The 21,719-nt window shown below is 35.4% G+C and overlaps 1 protein-coding gene and 1 pseudogene across 1 annotated transcript in view; both read right to left on the reverse strand.

The window, feature by feature from the left end:
- LOC124969945 (phospholipid-transporting ATPase ABCA3-like) overlaps positions 1-21,719 on the reverse strand; it is a 161,687-nt gene that overhangs the window by 129,955 nt on the left and 10,013 nt on the right. Inside the window, 4 exon segments of the mRNA XM_047532948.1 lie at positions 7,711-7,821; positions 8,687-8,807; positions 11,138-11,397; positions 13,701-13,842. Coding sequence (XP_047388904.1) covers positions 7,711-7,821; positions 8,687-8,807; positions 11,138-11,397; positions 13,701-13,842 — 634 coding nt within the window.
- LOC124970619 (speckle-type POZ protein-like) lies at positions 17,792-19,619 on the reverse strand (annotated as a pseudogene).

Genomic DNA, 21,719 nt, shown 5'->3' on the forward strand with positions numbered 1-21,719 from the left:
TTCACTAGATTTGGCAAATTTTCAGTTATTAATGCTTTGGATATCTTTTCAGTCTTTTCTGCTTTCTGAGATTCCAATGAATGTCCCTGGTCCTTGAGAAACAATTCATTTTTTCTCAATATTGTTTCTCTATTTGTATTGCATAAATTCTACTGATCTTTCCTCAGTTCTACTCCCTCTTACCTTCATTCTATTCAGTTTTTTTCTTTTTGTGTTTTTCAGGCCTATATATTTAGTCCTTTTTTTAATAACATTTCTTTTTTGAGATTTCTATTTTTCAGTTGTATCAAAAGAATGTATTTTAAAATGACAGGAAGAATCAAGATTTTTTTCTTTCATCTATACTGCCATTTTTTAATCTATTTTTTATCTTTGAAAAATCCATATATCTTCTTCTAATTTTACCCTCACATTAATTGCTTCCTTCTATACTTGTTTATTATTTAGTCTTGATTTTTCTTAAGTGGGATTCAAGTACATGTGGTCTCGTGTTGATTAGATTGTACAGCTGCCAATTTGCTCATACCTTGGTTCTGAATCCTTTACATCTACAAAAACAAAGAGAAATCCCAGAATTTAAATAAAGGAAAACCTTAAATCTATTTGACTTACAGAACTATTTGGTTGGATAAGTCAAATGGACCTAATAAGACAGCTACAGAATATTTCACTCCAAAACAGCTAAATTCACATTCTCAGCAGCTCATGGCAACTTTTCCAAAACAGGCCATATCTTAGGTCACAATATAAGTCTTAGCAAATACAAAAAGACTGATATAATCCCACTCATTCTAATGGACCATAATGGAATGAAACTAGAAATCAACAGCAAGAAATAATAGAAACCACAGAAACACATGGAGATTAAACAACAGTCTTTCAAAAGAAGAATGGATCAAAGATAAAACATATCAAAATCTTTGGTACAACATGAAAGCAGAATTAAGAGGAAAATTAACTGCACTGAGGGCCTGTATTAAAAAAAATAAAAAAGAACTAAAGAGAACCCAAATAAATAAGCTTACACTCCACTTCAAAGACTTAGAAAAAGAACAAACAACCTCAAAGTCAGTGGAAGGCAAAAACAGTAAGAATCAGAGCTGAAATTAATGAATTGAAAATTTAAAAATAGATAAGGTAGAGGCAACAAAGAGTTGATTCTTTGAAAAGATAAATTAGATTTATAAACCCTTGGCCAAACTAAGCAAAAGAAAGAGCAAGAAGATAAAAAATCATCAAAATTAGGGATGAAAAGGAGATATTACCAAAGACACTTCTGAAATCCAGGGGATCATTAGAAACTATTTTGAAAATTTATATTCCAATTAAATGGAAAGTCTAGAAGACTGATATAATTGCACTGGCAGATTTCTAGACACATAGGACTTGCCCAAACTAAACTAGGAAGATACAGAAATGTTCACCATCTCTAGAAATTAGAGAAATGCAAAATAAAACTATACTGAGATTTCACTCACTCCAACCAGAATAGCAATTATCAAGACTACAAGCAACAGCGAATGTCAGTCAGGACATGGGGAAAAGAGTACAAACAGTACTGGTGGGACTGCAAATGAGTGCCGCCACTCTGAAAAGCAGTTCAGAGATTCCTCAAAAAACTAGGCATGGAACCACCATTTAACACAGCTATCCCACTCCTCGGTATGTACCCAAAGGACTTAAAATCAGCACACTACAGTGACGCAGCCACATCACATAGCTGCTCAACTCACAATAGCTAAGCTCTGGAACCAACCTAGATGCACATCAACAGATGAGTGGATAAAGAAATTGTGGCATATATATGGGATGGAATATTCCTCAGCCATACAGTAGAATGAATTTAAGCCTTATGCATATAAGTGGATGGATCTGGAAATTATCATGTTAAATGAAATGAGCAAATCCCCCAAAACCAAAGGTCAAATGTTCTCTCTGATATGTGGATGCTAACCCACAACAAGGGGGGTGAGCAAAGAACAGAAGTTCAGTGGATTATACAAAGGGGAATGAAGGGAAGGGTGTGGGGATAGGAAAAGGAAAGACAGTGGAATGAATCTGACATAACTTTCCTATGTACATGTATGAATACACCACAGTGAATCTCATTATTGTGTACACATACAAGAAAGGAATCCTAATTAGAGTAAGATATATTCCATGCCTGTATAAATGTAACAAAATAGATTCTATGGTCATGAATAACTAAAAATAATGAATACAAAGTTTTTAAAAGCCTACCAACAAAGAAAAGTCCAGGACCAGATGAATTCTCAGCGAAGTTCTACCAGACTTTTAAAGAAGAACTAACACGTTTTCTCAAATTATTCCATGAAATTGAAAGGGTAGAAACATTCCAAAACACTTTCTATGAACCCAGTATAACCCTGATACCAAACCAGATGAAGACTCATCTAGGAAAGAAAACTAATATCCCTGGTGAACACAGATGTAAAAATTCTTGATAAAAGATTAGCAAACTGCATTCAAAAACACATGAAGAAGATAATGATAAACCATGATCAAGTGCACTTCATCCCAGGGATGCAAGACTGTTTCAACAAGCAGTCAATAAATGTAATTCACCACTTAAATATAATTAAAAACAAGAATATGATCATCTCGATAGATGCAGAAAAGACCTCTGATAAAATAAAGCATCTATTCATGTTAAAAACCTAGAGAAACTAGGATAAAAGGAACTTATCTCAACATTATAAAGGATATACATAACAAACCCATAGCCAACATCATATTGAATGGAGAAAAACTGAAAGCATTTCCTCTAAAATCAGAAACACAGGATGTCCACTCTCACCACTTCTATTTGATATAGTTCTTGACACTCTAGCCAGGGCAATCAGGCAAGAGAAGGAAATTAAAGGCATACAAATAGGAAAATAAGTCAAAATATCATTGTTTGCTGATAACATGATCCTATGTCTGAAAGCCCAAAAAAATTCCACCAGAAGATTTCTAGAGCTGATACATGAATTTATGAGCAAAGTAGCAGGAGATAAGATCAGCACTCAAAATTAATAGCTTTTCTATAATCCAACAATGATACAACTGAGAAAGAAATCATGAAAACCATCCCCTTCACAGTAACCTAAAAAAAAAAAGTCTTTGGAATTTACCAAGGAGGTGAAAGATCTCTACTATGAAAACTATAGAATACTGAAGAAAAAAATTGAAGAGAACCTCAGAATATGGAAAAAACTTCATGTTGTTGGATAGGCAGAATTCATGTTGTCAAAATGGCCATACTGGACTGAGGTTGTAGCTCAGTGATAGAGTCCTTGTCTAGCATGTGGGAGACACTGGGTTCAATTCTCAGCACAGCATATAAATACATACATAAAATAAAGATTTTAAAAAATGGCCATACTACCAAAAGCAATATACACATTCAATGCACTCCCCATCAAAAGACAAATGACATTCTTTACAGAACTAGGGGAAAAAAACAATTCTAAAATTCATTTGGAAAAATAAGAGACTCAAAATAGGCAAAACAATTCTGAACAAGAAAACTGATACAGGAGGCATCACAATACCTGATTTCAAATTATACTACAGAGCTACAATAGCAATAACGGCATGGTTTTGGCATCAAAATACACATGAAGACCAACAGAATAAAACAGAAGACAAACAAATTTTTATAGTCATCTGATAATTGGCAAAGGGGAAAGATAACCTTTTTAATAAACGCAGAAGCAAGAACCTAGACCCTTATCTCTCACCCTGCAAAAAAGTCAACTCGAAATGGATCAAGGACCTATGAATTAGACATAGGGCAACAACTTTCTCAATAGGACTCCTAAAGCTCTGGAAATAATGCCAAGAGTTAATATATGTGATGGAATTAAAAAGCTTCTGCAGTTGGACACAATGGCACATACCTGTAATTCCAGTAGCCCAGGAGGCTTAGGCAAAAGGATCACAAGTTCAAAGCCAGCCTCAGAAACTTAGCAAGACCCTAAGCAAGACCCTGTCTCCAAAAAAATGTGTTTTAAGCATGGGCTGGAGATGTGGCTCAGTGGTTAAATGCCCCTGGATTCAATCTCTGATACCAAAAACAAAAAACAAAAACCTTCTGCACAGCAAAGGAAAAGATCAAGAGAATAAAAGAGTAAAAAAGAGAGCCTACAGAATGAGAGAATATCTTTGCCAGCTACTGCTCTGACAAAGGGTTAATATTCAGAATATAAAAAGAACTTGAAAAGCTCAATGCAATAAACAAACCCCCAAACCACCACGAAACAATCCAATAAATAAATGGGCAAAAGAACTAAACAGAAGCTTCTCATAAAAGAAACATAAATGGCCAAGAAATGTACATATAAAAGTTCCACTTCTCTAGCAAATGGGGAAATGTAAATCAAAACTACACTAAGATTTAATCTCACTCCAGTCAGAATGGCAATTATCCCTGGATAGGCAGAATTAATATCGTCAAAATGGCTATACTACCTAAAGTGCTATACAGATTCAATGCAATTCCAATTAAAATCCCAATGATGTACCTTGCAGAAATAGAGCAAGCAATTATGAAATTCATCTGGAAGAATAAAAAACCTAGAATAGCTAAAGCAATCCTCAGTAGCAAGAGCGAAGCAGGGGGTATTGCAATACCAGATCTTCAACTCTACTACAAAGCCATAGTAACAAAAATGGCATGGTATTGGTACCAAAATAGACAGGTAGATCAATGGTACAGAATAGAGGACATGGACACAAACCCAAATAAATACAATTTTCTCATACTAGACAAAGGTGACAAAAATATGCAATGGAGAAAAGATAGCCTCTTCAACAAATGGTGCTGGGAAAACTGGAAAACCATATGCAATAGAATGAAATTAAACCCCTGTCTCTCACCGTACACAAAACTCAACTCAAAATGGATCAAGGACCTTGGAATCAGACCAGAGACCCTGCATCTTATAGAAGAAAAAGTAGGTCCAAATCTTCAACTTGTTGGCTTAGGATCAGACTTCCTTAACAGGACTCCCATAGCACAAGAAATAAAAGCAAGAATCAACAACTGGGATAGATTCAAACTAAAAAGCTTTCTCTCAGCAAAGGAAACTATCAGAAATGTGAAGAGATAGCTTACAGAGTGGGAGAATATTTTTGCCAACCATACCTCAGATAGAGCGCTAATTTCCAGAATCTATAAAGAACTCAAAAAACTCTACTCGAAGAATACAAATAATCCAATCAACAAATGGGCTAAGGAAATGAACAGACACTTCACAGAAGAAGATCTACAAGTAATCAACAGATATATGAAAAAATGTTCAACATCCCTAGTAATAAGGGAAATGCAAATCAAAACTACCCTAAGATTTCATCTCACCCCAATTAGAATGGCGATTATCAAGAACACAAGCAACAATAGGTGTTGGTGAGGATGTGGTGAAAAAGGAACACTCATACATTGCTGGTGGGGTTGCAAATTAGTGCAGCCACTCTGGAAAGCAGTGTGGAGATTCCTCAGAAAGCTTGGAATGGAAACACCATTTGACCCAGCTATCCCACTCCTTGGTCTATACCCAAAGGACTTAAAATCAGCATACTACAGAGATACAGCCACATCAATGTTCATTGCTGCTCAATTCACCATAGCCAGATTGTGGAACCAACCTAGATGCCCTTCAGTTGATGAATGGATAAAGAAACTGTGGCATATTTATACAATGGAATATTACTCCGCAATGAAGAATGATAAAATTATGGCATTTGTAGGCAAATGGTCGAAATTGGAGAATATCATGCTAAGTGAGATAAGCCAATCTCAAAAAACTAAAGGACGAATGATCTCGCTGATAAGCGGATGAGGACATATAATGGGGGTGGGAGGGGTTAGCATTAGGTTTAGGGTTAGGTTTAGAGTTAGGCTAAGGAGAGCGGTAAGAATGAAGGAAAGAAGGACTGTATAAAGGGAAAAGGGTGGGAGGGGTGGGGGGGAAGGGGAAAAAAAAGAAACATCATTACCCTATGTAAACGTAAAAAATAAATAAATAAAAAAAAAAGAATGGCAATTATCAAGAACAATAAGAACAATAATAACAATAAATGCTGGTAAGGAATGCTGCACATGGGGGAAAATATACACTCTTATATTGTTGGTGGGACTACAAATTAGTACAACCATATGGGATAGCAGTGTGGAGATTCCTTTTAAAAACTAGGAATGGAATCATCATATGACTCAGCTATCCAACTCCTCAGTATTTATCCCAAAGATCTAAATCAGCATCTTATAGTCACCTCAATGTTTACAGTACTACAATTCACAAGAGCCAAATTATGGAATCAACCCAGATGTCCACTGATTGATGAATAGATTAAGAAAATGTGGTATACTTACATAATGGAGTTCTATTCAACTGTCAAGAAGAATGGAATAATTGCATTTGCTGGTAAATGGAGCAAATCATGCTAAGTGAAATTAACTAGACTCAGAAAATCAAGATTTGAATGTTTTCTCTCATATGTGTAAGCTAGAGCAAAACAAAGGAAAGAGGGTGACTGGGGAGGGGATCAGATTCATAAAGATACAAGATCAGTGGAGTAGGAAGAGGAGGAGAATGAGTATGAGGGAGAAAAGAAGGGAAAGGGGAAGATAAATGGAATTAATTTAACAAAATCATGCTATATTCACATATAAAGGTATCAAAGGGAATTTCACCTTTATGTATATATAGAAGAAAGGAAGTTCAGTACAGGAGGAAGAATAAGAAGAGGGAGGAGGGGAGTAAAAAGGGAGGGGAACTGGGGATTGAAATCAAATTCCTTGCATGTATGATTTTATCAAAAGAAATCTAATTACTATATATAATTATCATGCTCTAATTAAAAAAGGTGGTTTATCAGGTAATCACAGTATCTACTTCATCTCAGTGTTGTTATCTGTTGAGTGTAATTTTCCATTTTTTATTGAGGTTTTCCAGATTCTTGGGTATAAGAAGACTTCACTGAGCAGATTTCTATCTTGTAACTGGTATATTCAGAGGATTTACACTTAGGGTAATTACTAAACATTAGCTTAAGTCTACCTTTATATACATATTTTCTGATTCCTCTGGGTTTAGTTCCTGTTTCTCTTTTCTTACCTTCCTGTAAGTTACTTGAATATATTTCTAAAAAACTGTCTTAAGTAGACAAGCTAGGGCTATTTGGTCACACATACTATTATTTCTAAAAAAAAATTTTTTAAGTTGTAGATGGGTATTGTGTCCATTATTTTTATGTGGTGCTGAGGACTGAACCCAGTGCCTCACACGTGCTAGGCAAGTGCTCTACCACTAAGCTATAGCCCCAGCCCACACACACTATTCTTATGTGAGTTTTCAAAAGGAACCGATGTGGCTTTATATATACAATACAGAGTCTTGTTATGTGTTAAGTGTACAAAGAAGTTGTTAAATAAATAAATTCACCTATCCTTCCACTTTCTTTCAAAAGTGATTTAAAATAACTTTTACAGGAAGCATTTTTTACTTCCAAATTGTCACAACTTTATATATACATTGGAAAATATTAATTTCAATGCTCCTTCAACCTGTTAAATCATTTCATGTTCAACTCATTTTCTATGTTAAACGTAAGCCAAGGCTACACATGAGGTAGCTGGAAGAAACTCCAAATATATTTTGGCAAATTAAAACAAAAATTATGTTACAGAAGACACATATTTACCTTTATCGAATAATGTGCTAACCATAAAGCCAAAGAATATTGAAGCAATGGCATAACACACAAAGAAGACAAAGATGAAACTACAGTCACTGTGGCGCAAGATTGGCTCATCTGAAATCTACAAAATAAATACATCAGATGAGGTATACAATAACTAGTATCACACAAACACAAAAAAGAGGAAAAAAAAAAAAACGCTAATGAAACCAAATTATCCCACTCAATTTTTGAAACTCAATGAGATAGGAAGTTAAATATCTCATTTTTTGCAGAAGAGTGTAAGGCTTGCTGAGACTAGGCAGCATCTGAGTTTCCATAGTGGAATCAATAAAAAATATATTTAATTTTCCTGCCAACTTGAGACCAATCAGATCACAGCATGATTACTCTTTCCTCTCACAGGAGGAATCAACTCACAGGCTGCAAACAGCTGGAACTAAGTTGTCTAATACAGTAGCTATTAACCACATGTAGCTGTAAAGCACTTGAAATGTAGCTGGTGTGAGGGACAAAATTTTTAGATTTTTAATGATTATTTTGAATTTAAATACACAAAAGCAGTGTCAAATATAGAGAAAATATTTCTAACAAAAATGTCAAAACTGAGATGTACAATAAATATAAAATGGTGGATTTTGAAAAGATAATAAAAAATAATATAAAATATATCATTTGGTATTAGGAAGTGAAACTGATCAAATTTATGTTTTTATATATGCATAAATGTACCACAGTGAAACTCATCATTCTGAATGATAAGTATACACCAATAAAAAAGAAACCAGGAAAAAATCTACAAAAATAAAATGCATCATTAATTTTTAAGTCGGTTACATGTTGAGAGAATATTTTGTAAATACTGAGTTCAAAAGATTATTAAAGTAATTTCACCTTTTTTTTCTATTTTTTAAAAATTTTAGTCACTGAAAACTTGGTATTATGTGATTCATTATTTTTCTATTAAACAAACAGATACTTGCCTTGGTAAAGAATAATACACAAATCAAAGATATAATAATAATATATAAAAGGAAGAATGTGAAAAAATAAGCAGCCCAAATGATCCAGTTTCTAAGTCCAATTATAAGCTGGTATTCCTGTAGGAAAGTCAACACATACCAAGTATTACATACTCTACAATTCATAGTGTTTTTACATACCCTCTTCTAATTCCCATAAAACGTTACATAAATGTCTAACAATGTCTCCAATTTAAGAATGACAAAAAAATCAAGAGTATAGATCAAAATCTTGCAGTAAGGGCAGTACTGGCATTAAAATACATTTTTCCTGAGTTCTGAGATCTTTTTGCAGCACTATACCTGGTATTAGATCAAAATGAAAAACATTTCAAATTAAACTTTAAAGCACTAAGATAAATATCTCTTTTCTATTATACTCTACTTCAAGGAACATTAGAGAAAGGTATCTACAAATAATGTAATTATTGCACCTCTGGTTGCTTTTTGGTTGGCAGCATTTGAGTATAAAAATGCACACATGCATGTGTGTGTTATATATTCTGCTTTGTGTTCTCTGTGGTTTGTAGTGTGATACATGTCATTAATTTTGGAAAATTCTTTGCCATTATTTCTTTAAATATTTCTTCTGCTGTTTTCTCATCTCCTTTTTGAGATTCCAATTATGCATGTTATACCACTGACACTGTCCTATATCTTTTGGATATCCTCTTTTGAATTTTTACATTTTGTTTGCTCTTCTGAATTTTAATTTGTACAATTTCTTTTTTATACTAAAAGAGTAAAGATTTTTATTAAGCATTTTAAGTTGCATTCAATAGCCTTCAGATACATCACACCACAATCCACTGACAGTCAATCAGACTCAACAGCAGCAGTTCATTCTTCACAATCCATGAGTTAAGCCAGAACTCCAGTCAACTTACAGTAAGATCTCGCTTAGCTCTTGTGGGTAGGGGTTAGGGAATTACACCTCATTTCTGATCACTAATGTGATGAAGAGCATCAGTCAGAAGTATATGAGAATGAAAAGAAGTGATTCTGATTTCAAAGTACTTTGTTTAGAAACAAAAAACATCAAAATGACATGTATACCTGCTTCTAAATTTGTGATGGGAATGTTCTCAAGAACAAGCAACTTGCTTCCTGCTACAGAAGAGGTTTTTTTTGTTTTTTTTTTTGTTTTTTTTTGTTTTTTTAAGATCAAAGGGTTTCAATTTGTGTAATTTCAACTGTCTTGTATTTAATTCCTCAATTCTTTCTTCATCTGGGTCAAATCTACAAATGAACCTGTCACTGGCATTTTTCATTTCCATCTATGTGTTTTTTTATTTCTGCCAATTCCCTTGATTCTTTCTTATAATTTATTTGCATAATCCTTCATGTTACTTACTGCGCAGAAAAGTTACCACAAAAGGCCTGAGACTGCTGTTATTAGAAAGGTATGTTTGTAAAGCTGACCCTTGGCTGGTACACAGGAACTTGACTACTAAATTATTCCCTACATTAATATGAAACTTTTGCTAAAACTGGCTGTACAAAGGATATGGTTTATGCTATATATCTACTTTCTTGAAGTTTGGAATTTGGGTACATGCTAGGCAAAGGATGACAACATGACCAGCTCCCACTTGAAAACTTAGGTGTTGAGTCTATAATGGACTTCTCTGAACATCACAAACAGATGACTGGATTTTCAATGCTGGGACAATAGTGCATTCTATATGATCTCATGGAGAGTCGCATGAGGAAGCCTGCAAGTAGATTCCTCCAGACATTGTATCTTTTCCCTATATGATCCAGGTATGTATCTTTACTAACCACTGCAATATATTCTGGTTATGGGTATAACCATACACAGAACCTGAAGAGTCTTTACAGTGAATCTCAGAAACTAAAGTTGATTTAGAAGATTCTGAACACTTCTACCTTTTACTTCACTGTCTTTAGAATATTAATCATGCTTATTTTAAATTCCCTATCTGCTATTTCCAAAATCTATGTCTTAACTGAGTCTTATTCAATTGATTTGCTTTTTTGTGTCTGGTAGTTTTTTGTGGAAACTCAGACATATTGTTCAGGGCAATAGTGAGGTCAACAGACCATCAGTTTGAAAATTCATGTTAGTTTAACCAGGAGTTGGGTCATATTTGAAGCTCACTGTTGTTCTAGGGATGATACTTCCAAGTACCTCTAGTAACATTGTTTTTGTTTCCCTCCATGATCTGGGGTCTTCCTTTGCTAGCACTATCCCATATATAATTGGTCTCTGAAGATTTCCAGCTTGGAAAATTGGTAAGTAGCAACAATACTCACTCCTGGATTTGCTGCTGCTGGGATGTAGCAAACACCCATCAATGTTGAATAATACAATCATTAAATAAAAGTTCTCCACGGGTCTAAAAAACTTTTTTACAGAAACTTTATCAGAAAGTAAGGGGGATTACCTTCAATCTGTTTTCCTTTTCTTGCACAATGTACTGCATGATGGAAAGTACAAGTGGAGAAAACGTAAGTATAAACATCAAAGGGAGAAAAGGACTGGCGACCCAAAGTAATCCATGATGAGGAAAAGCTGGGTATGGAAATCTCTGTACAAAGATGGTAATGCCATCAAATAGCCTTTTTCCAAGACTGCTCTCATGATACAGCATGATGGCCTTATCCAGAGCATGCTGAACAGCCAGGAATCCTTCTTTGATGTACCCTGTATGATAAAACAACTGCTATCAAGTAAAACAGACTCAGGAGCAGCTAGCTCCGACATACAAAGAAGACAGTTCAAACAAGTCATAGATTGTCAACTACAGAACCTAATTTAACTTTTTTTTTTTAAATCAGGGATTGAACCCAGGGGTGCTTAACGACTAAGTCACATCCCCAGCTCTTCTTAAGAAAAAAAAAATTTTAAGTTGTAGATGGACACAATACCTTTATTTTACTTGTTTTTGTGTGGTACTGAGGATTGAATCCAATGCTTCACATGTATTAGGTGAACGCTGTACCACTGAGCCACAACCCCAGAACCCAAAGGCCTGTTTTATAATTTATTTAGTGACAGGGTCTCACTGAGTTGCTTAGGGCCTCACTAAGTTGCTGAGGCTGGCTTTAAACTCACAATCCTCCTGCTTCAGCCCCCTGAGCTGCTAGGATTATAGGCATGTGTCACCTAATTTGACTCTTGTATCAAGACCAGTTGGACATAATTACTCTGAGAACCTATCACAGATTTGACATTAAGGGATAATTCTTCACCTGAATCTGATTCACACTGTCTCAAAACTAAAATATGCTTTCTAAATGCAATTTCTACTTACAAAAAGGACATAGTTTTTTTTTTTTGGTAAAAACTTCATTTTAAAGAGAAATTTTAAGTTTATAGCACAATTGAAAAGAAGGTACAGAGATTTCCCATATACCTCTATACCCACATATCCCCCATCATCAACATCCCTCACTACAGCATGCATTTGTTACAACTGATGAATGGACACCAACATATCCATTGGTGTGTACAGTCTGTGGGTTTTGGACAAATGTATAATGGCTTGTATCCACTATTTCTGAATCATGCAGAGTCTTTTCACTATTGTAAAAATACTTTATGCTCTTTATTCAACCCTTCTGTTTCCACAACCCCTGGGCAACCACTGATCTTATTTTCATCATAGTTCAGCCTTTTCAAGAATATCACAGAGTTGGAATCATACAGTGTATAGGTTGACTTTCTTTGCTTAGCAATATGCATTTTTAAGTTTCCTCCAATCTTTTTATGGCTTGATAGCTCATTACTGTTTAGTTCTGAATAACGGCCACAATATTGGTCTGGATGCACCCAAGCTGTTTGTTATATCCATTCACGTAATGAAGGACATCTTAGTTGCTTCTAAGTTTGGGCAATTAATGAAGTTACTATAAATATCCATGTGCAGGCTTTTATATGAACATAAGTTTTAACTTCCTTTGGGTAAATACCATGGAACATGATTGCTGGATTGTAAGAATATGTTCAGTTCTATAAGAAACAGCCAAAAAGTCTCCAAAAGTGTCATTATTATTTCATATTCCTCCCAGCAATGAGTGAATTTCTGTTGCTCCATATTCTTGCCAGCACATGGTGTTGTCAGTGTTTAGAATGTAGATTTAATTAAGTATTGGAGAGATTATGACTTGGAGATGTTAAAAAAAAAAAAAAGAAATGAAACAAAACTCCAGAATCAGAGACTACAAAATAGCAAGAATGTAAAAAAAATTAAAATCTTTCTTTTCAATAAAGTAAAGTATCAATAAAAATTGGAAATTGGAAAAGGACATTTTGATGTTGCAATCAACGATATTTCCAGAATACACATGAAACTCTTAATCTTTGTACCCTTGTCTTTTCTTACTCCTCTTTAATTTTAATGTTACCTCAGTCTTCCATCTTCTCTAACATTCCCTCCACCAAATTAGTGTGATATTAAAGGAAACTAAGGGTACAGTCTGTCCTCAAGTAATACAACACCCAAAAATCCAAAAGTGACTTTATATAAAGTTTGAGAGGAAAAAAAATCATTCTCTGAAATATCTTTCGCAATTAAATATTTTTTTAGCAGTAATATGGAGCTAAAATATCATGTTTATGTACAAACCAAATCCAAAAATCTAAACTATGTGTGCCATCAACTACAGAGATGCGCCATTACTATATATATTATTGTTCCTATTCATGCCAAATATGGCTATACCTCTGTATCTCATAACTTCCAAGAGAAATTTCATATTCTTAACTTAGCACAATAGGCCTCTAATGACTTGTTCACCTTATAGACTCATACCTTGTAAGTACAGTGCACTAACCGATTGTGTCAAAGGAGTTCCTAAACTCATATCTAATATGCCTCCTCTATGCACTTAATATAGCTATGAAAAAATCTGTTAAATATAAATATTTAAATATAAGAAAGTGTGTGTGCATGTGACATACTAGTATACAACTGTGAAAATAAGTATGCTTAAGGATCTGCTTACCAGGACTTCCTCCATCACTAAGCTCTGGGTTCCTGGGGCCTGAAGAAGGATGATTAGGAAAAAGAAGAGTTGTTTGCCAGCCTATCTTGTCTGGCCACCAGATGGTCCTCTGCACTCTAACAAAACGCAGATGATATTTTACCTAGAAGCAGCAATAGGAAATGAGTTATATTTAAAATCAAACAAAACAAATATTAGAAATAAAGGAAAGTTAAGGCCAAATGAAAAACCATGCAATTGGAGGGATGAGCCTCAACTGAGGACAAAGTGGTTGTGAATTCCTGGAAAAAACCATGATGTCTACATTTGAGTTCAAAACACAGATAATGCACAAAATAAGATATACATATGGCCCATAAATAATTAAAAGATTCTTTTTTATTTGTTCATTTTAGTTATGCAGGGTATATTTTATTTTGACATATTTAAATAAACATGAAGTACATCTTATTCTAATTAGGATTCCAGTCTTGTGGTTGTATATGATGTGGTCGTTAAAGGATTCTTTTTTTTAAACTCTTTTTTAAAAATATATTTTAGTTGTCAATGGATCTTTTTATTTTATTTATTTATATGTGGTGCTAAGGATTTAAAAGATTCTTAATGTCATACAGTGAAATAAATAAATTAAAACTAGATATCTAATATCCTTTTTACCTATCATATTATCAAAATCAAAATTTTGTTTCACAACACATTTGCTTACAAAGTTGTAGACAAACAAGCATTTTTTTTCGATTTTTTTTTTTAGTTGTAGATGTACACAAATCTTTTATTTATTCACTTTTATGTGGTGCTGAGGATCGAAACCAGGGATTCATATAAGTAAGCACTCTACCCCTGAGCTACAACCCCAGCCCAACAAACAGGTGTTTTTGTTTTTTTTTTTTAATTCATGTGGAATGAAAATGGCACAACTCCAACAGAGAATCAGACAATGTCTAACATGCACTGTCTTAGTCCATTTTAAGTTGTCAAACTAGAATTTCGGATTAAATCATAATAAAGTTTATTTTCTTGTAGTTAGAGAGGCTTGGGATTCCAATGTTAAAGGACAAGCATGCTTGATGATTCTGATTCCAGGATGGTGTCTTGAACACTGAATCCTCTGGAGGGAAGGAATACTTTTTCCTCACAAGGTATAAGGTGAAGGGCACAGTAAAAAAGAAGCCAAAGAGGCTAAACTCTCCCTTTCATAACACCATTATTTCACACACAGGGGTAGATTCCTGTTGTACTAATACCTCTTAAAGGTACCCCCTTAATATTGTTACAATGGCAATAGATTTCAACATGAGTTTTGGAGGCAAAAAACATTCAAACCATAGCATGAATTTACTGATTAATTCAGCAATCCCATTTACAGATTTGGATGCAGACCTCAAATAATATGAAGAAAACATCTGCCTAAGTGTCTTGTATTGTTATATATGGTGTGAATATATTAGAATCAACTGCTTATGCAAAGGAGACTGCTGAAACTATGGTACCAATACACAATAAGGTACTATGATCTATTCAACATACAGCCAGAAAATGAACCATACCCAGTAACTGAAAGTGCAAGAATTTTGAGGTATGATATAGGTAGCAAAAACAGGAAAGTAACTGTCAGACCTACGACTAAGGGAACAAAAGCAATATGTTGAAATTATTAAAAATTATAAATTCAGACCTCATATTAAAAATTATAAACTCAGACCTTAAATAAATTATAACCTCTGTGGGGTTAACACCTAGATCTCTGAAGAGGTGAAAGAAGTCATGTAGGGGGCTGTCTCTCTTAGATTGAAGGAGGGATCCTTTGAGACTAGGACTTAGATCCCTTAGAATGAGCTCAAGTTGCCTAGTGCTTGTATTTGAGAGGCTGTAATAAAGCTGATTTTGAAAACTGAAGGTCAATCTACAAAACATATTTGGTTTCTACTATGGGAAAAACTGTTACTGATAAAATGAAGAAATGATGTTGAGAATACTTTCAGAAGAATTAAAAACAGACAGAAAGTCAACAAGAAAGTTCTTTCTCTCCAAGTCTTACAATCTGTCTCTAGTGCTCTAGATTACAGAATGTCACACAGAACTGTCTGGAAAAGCAGAAATGCAACTGATATATCAAAGGGCAGAGTACAGAAGCATGGGTTCAGAAAAAAAGAAATCTGAAAAAAATGGGCAGTATATATAGCATATATATGCACGCACTATATATATGCATATATAATCAAATATTTGTTCACTGCTATTTGAAGTGAATTCATGTACTAAGAAATGCACAAATCTTAACTGTACACTTAGTGAGTTTTGACAAATGACAATGCATACTTACTGTAACTCAAAACACTAGCAAGATACACAGTCCCTTCATTCCTGAAAGTTCACTCATGCCTTTGGCCCAGTGAATCTCTATAATAACCCTCACCATGTTTATTTCACCTCCTATGGAAGTTCACATAAGTAGAACTACACAGTATTATTCTCTTTTGTATAAGGCTTTTATTCAATGTGATAGTTTTGAGATTCAGTTGTGTAATTACTTTTTTCAGTCATTAATTCCTTTTTGTTACAGAGCAATATTTCATAGTATAAGAGTTCCAAAGGCTCCACATTGTTTATTTTTCATCTTTATTGGCCATTCAGGCATGTCCCCTGGAGAACTGTCTCATTATCAAAATTGGAATGTCTCCTCCTTATTGCGCTATAGGACTTTTAAAAATATCTTGGCTATCAGCACATTATCAGATATATGCTTTATAAATAATTTATTCAAATATTATATCTTCTAAGTTCATTTCCTGAAGTGTACTTCTTTAGTAGACTGTCCAGTATTCATTTATTTTTCACTTGCCTTTTCTAAAGTATGATAAAACAAGGATAAATTCAATAGTGAGTATCTGAAATCCAAACCAATTTATTTATAGTGGATATCTTTCTTTTCCTAATTAATATCACAAACATCAGTTGCCTTAAAACACAATTATACCTTATTAATCCCCATGAAGCAAAAAAATGTACTATTTAACATACAAAAGTTACACAATAAAAGTGCATGTTTATCTTCCTTAATTGGCCACTCATTAAATTTACACTTGGTCAAACTTACTTTTTTGGGTGGGAAGGTACCAGGGATTGAACCCAGGGGCACTCAACTACTGAGCCACATCCCAAGCCCTATTTTGTATTTTATTCAGAGACAGGGTCTCACTGAGTTGCTTAGTGCCTCACTTCTGCTGAGGCTGGCTTTATCTCTCAATCCTCCTGTCTCAGCCTCCTGAGCCACTGGGATTACAGGAGTGTGCCACTACACCCAGCCTGGTCATGCTTACTTGTACCATGTACAGAATTCTTCATATATGTAGGTCATTATAAATTAAGAAAAATTACTTCAGCACAAAACATACTTTCTGCTTATTGAAATCTTAACCTCAATTAGTTCTCAATCATTGTAAAGTTAGATAAACTCACAGTTTCTTGGAAAGCTAAAAGACAAACAAATTTTACTAAAAATATGGGCCAACTCATTGCATATTTGCTCCCAAAATGAAAAATTAGAATTGAAGCAATGTATTGCCATACTTACCTTAAAGGTAAGCAGGTTCTCCTATATTTATAGAACTTAAACTGAAGACATTACTGGTAATCTCCAATAGAAGTGCTTTTAAGGAGAACCTAGTTTTAAACTTTGAAAAAGCATAGGACAAACCCCATAAAATTCATCTCTTTATCCCCTAAACAACGAAGATCCTTTTGAAACATAACATCTTCAGTTATCAATATTACTGTGTTATGGAGCTAGCACAATCCTACATAGCCTTGGTTAAAATGAGAAAGAACAATAAAAAAAAATTAAAGTTATCATATGAACAAGATAAGTCATTAAAGATAATTTAAGGCCTTGAAGTGAAGTAATCAGTCTAACTTAAAGTTGAAGTATAAATCATAAATTATCTACCTGAAAGGCAAGCAATATGTTTTTTCAGTTTTTGTTCCATGGATAAGAAAAAAGAAACAATTCTTGCTTATGGTTTGTTTATTAGAATCCTGGGCCTGGAGGAATAAAAGTCAATTCCATTTTTTTCTACTGTTCATGGAAGATTTCAGGACTGCTTTAGTTGTTTATGTGGAATGGCAAACTGCAAACACTGGAGATGCTAGCGCTCAGAAGGTTTCTGCTACTAAGTGAGGGTGAGACTAAAAGATGTTTCTATTATGTAGGTTGCTTGGTTTCTGTTCCAGTTTTTCCCATCTTTACACTCAAGTTGTTGAAATACAATGCACCAATTAATAAAGTCTATGGTTGTGCTTTCATCTGTTCTGCACTGTGCAAATCTGCAAGGACAAGGTTATTGGCAATATTTTCTACTGAGAGATTACTACACAAAGCTTCTTTACACATGACTTTCAGCCATTCCAATGCACATTTGTCTGTAGCTCCCAACAAGTTGTCATTTTATCAAGATTTGGTGCTTTTCCCTGTGGGAATGAATTTCATTATTTCTTTACAAACCTCAGAGTCTAAATCATTAATTTCTACTCCATTCTTTTTGCTTTCTTTCATTTCACTTTCAAACACTGCATTAAAAACTGGGGATCAAGTAGCAAGCACACATTTACAAGCTTTAAATTCTTGTCCTCTCACACACACAAAAAAGCAATCTGTAAATCCTGTGTTTTCCCAGAGATTACCTAAATTTTCTGCTAGTTGACATTCAAGCACCTTCAAAGTATTTGTATTCGTACATCCTGATATGTTTACTGAATCTTGGATTTCACTCACCTGTCTACAGCACCACTTGCAGGGAGGGGGAGGAGGCAGTTCTTTAGGTGGGGAGTACAATGTTTCCTTCTCTTCTGCAAGCAGTGCTGGAGATGCTCACAAAATAATGTAAGCCTGTCATCTGGTAAAAGACCATTAGCTTAATCAAGCAAAAAAAACCTTTCTAATGAAGTTTTTGAATCCCCAGTCCTTCACTTGCATAAATGGACAGGTTTTTTGGCTCTGTCCATTTCTTCCCAATTAGCATTCAGAAGGGAAAATATGAATTTTGCTTGAATTTCACTTTTGGGGTAGCTGATATTTCATTTTGTCACTTGGGCCAGAGGAAAATGTTGACCTTTTTAACACTTCATCCATTTCCACTCTATAAAAACTTAAGTTATTAATGGTCCACATGTAGGAATACTTTACTATTTTAACCTCTAACACTAGCTTTCTGCTATAAGACCAGTAGACATATCTCCTGGCAGAGTTGAGCTGGATTCCCAAGACACTGATTGCCACCTTAGTGCAGTCTTCTAGGATTTATGCAGTAAATCACAGAGCCAAGTACTTTACTCAGACATGCTGCGGGGCGGTGGTGAGCAGTTCCTGCAGCGAATGAGCTGGCCCAGGAGCCAGGTTGTGACTGCAGTGGGGGTAAGGGATGGGGGGTACCACCTCTGCTAAGCTGTGTCCCTCCTCCCGGGTATGCCTTCTTCGGAATCTGAAGCTCCTCAACTTTCTCCAGGATAAACAAATCCGCTGCCAGGGGCAGCCGCCTCCTCCACTCCCGCCCGATACCCTGCCCAATCTTGTCCTGCTCTGGTTTCCTAGTTATAACTCCAGCACTGGCCCAGCCCACAAGGGCCTAAAGTAAAATTTTTAAAAATCAAAATTTCATTAAGACGATTATATGTTTTTGGAATAAATGATAAATAGATCCTGGGTAGGCCTTGACCATTTCCCCAGAAAATGCAACATTTTATGAAACTACAGCATATAACAACCAGGGTAATGATATTGATACAATTCACCAATATTATTCACAGTCCCCCAGTTTTACTCATACTTGTGTTAAATGTGTGTATTAAGTCGTGTACGGTATTATCAAATGTGTAGTTCTGTGCATTTGTGGCCACGGTCAAGATACTAAACAGTTCTAGCATTGCTTTTTTCTGATACCTATTCTCCTGACAATCAAGAGTATGTTCTTCATTTCTAAAATTTTTGTCATTTAAATATCTAAATGGAATCCTAAGTATTAATCTTTGGGCACTGCCCTCTTTTTATTCAGCATAATTCACTAGAGGTATACCTAAATAGTTGTATATATTAATTGATTATTTCTGATTAATTTCCCATGGTACCACAGTTGAAGGACACATTTCTACCTTTTAAATATTATAAAAAAGAAGCAGGTGTGCAGTGAGTAGGCACACAAGTGGGGGGGGGGGTCTGTTTTATGTGTAAAGGAGGTACAACAACGGGAACCTGACCCATCTGTGGATCTACTATTCTTACCTTTTTCCATATCACTCAGAAGTGGCAGGCCTGAGAGAAGAAAATAAAATGGCCTATATTAAATTTCATCAAAGGAATCATCTTAGGGACAACCCACTGTTAATCTTCAGTCTTATTTTACTGTATTTAGCCCATACATGACTCTGTCCTCAACAGCTAGAATATAAAGATATGGGAATAAAGGCTTAGAAGTAGAATTTGTCCTTCTTAAAACCGCTCCCTATAAAGAGAGATCTATGTGTAGAAATTACATTTCCCATCCCTATAATTTTAAGTTCTGCTAAATTCAAGGCCTTGTTTCCTGGAGCAGGGGTAATAGTCTCAATAGGGAAAGTAGCAGTTTTTCTATTGAGACTTGGTCATACTGGCCTAATCATGGCATTCCACCAACAAATAAAAGGCTTATCATATAAGAGTGAGAAATAAACCATGATTAACATGAAGAGCGAGAGTTGGTATTACACAATTAATGTGGAAAGAGCTCTGTATGTCCGAAATAGGGGTTTCACTCCAGGTACTTGTTTTTCCACAGATAATAATGAACATGCATTTGCAACAACCATGGCCTGACAACTAGGGACTCAAGAGGATATGGTTCACCTGACTAGGCAAACAAGCTAAACCCTCTATAGAGTAGGTCAAAAGTGACTAAAATCTAGACTGTGAATGTTATTTCCTTATATTAAAATTTGTCTTTTGAAATACCCACAGTAATATCTGTGTTTCCATATCAGTTTTGACTAATAGAAATACGTACAGATTTTATTATGAAAGGAGAGAGAAGGTAGGTATAAGTGAGGGGATAAAAGTCTGAATGAGAGTACACAAGAATAGTCCTATAATAGAGAAAATAATGTGACCAAAGTCCTAGAAGCAAAAAATAGCATGGGTCAGGCAAGTAACTTCTAGCAGTTAAGTATTATCAGAACATAAAGTAAGGAGTTGAAGAAATGGAACTGGAGAGATAGCCAGGCACCAGTACACTGATAGCCATAAATCTTACACAAAACACTCTGGACATGAGCCTATAGCAATGGGAACCAACAGTCTTTTAATAAGTTCAGTGACATGACCATATCTCAGGTTGAGAAGGATCATTGTGGCATTCTTACAGATAAAGAAGAGATCCTATCCAGAAAGTCAGTTACAGTAGGAGAAAACTGATAGAAATTAGAAAGCCTATGCTATACATGAAGTCATAAACAGAGATAATAATATTTGTTTGGAAAACCATCAAACAGACCAAGAACCTGAATAAAAAAATTTGAGGAATTTTAGTTTCAGAAATATAGCACAGGGGTGATCCAAGATGGCAGACTAGAGGGTGACTGCATCTCCAGTCGCTCCAGAACCTAGGATTCAAGAAGGGGAGGCATTGAGAGACTCGGACTAAAATAGAGCCACAGGGTGAGTCTCCCCCACCAGGTGAAGCTCGGCCTGGGCAGCAGGCACGGATACGGGCGGCTTATCAGAGCAGGGCAGGGCAGCTAGAGTCTTCCCCAGATAGCCCTGCTCACTCCGGCAGTGGGCTCCTCCCACACGGCCAGCTTCTCCAGCTTCTGGAGCAGGCCACCCAGTGAGAGCCTTTCTGCACAGAACCAGCTCCAAGTCCTGGAGCGGCGAGCTCTGGCCCCGCAGGCAGCTGCAGGGACCAGGACAGGGCAGCCAGGGACTTCCCCAAGAAGCCCTGCTCCCTCCGGCAGCAGGCTCCTTTCACGGCCAGCTTCTTGGAGCAGACCGCCCAG

This window comes from Sciurus carolinensis, chromosome 18 (genome assembly GCF_902686445.1).
Source record: "Sciurus carolinensis chromosome 18, mSciCar1.2, whole genome shotgun sequence".
In the NCBI taxonomy this organism is placed as follows: Eukaryota; Metazoa; Chordata; class Mammalia; order Rodentia; family Sciuridae; genus Sciurus; species Sciurus carolinensis.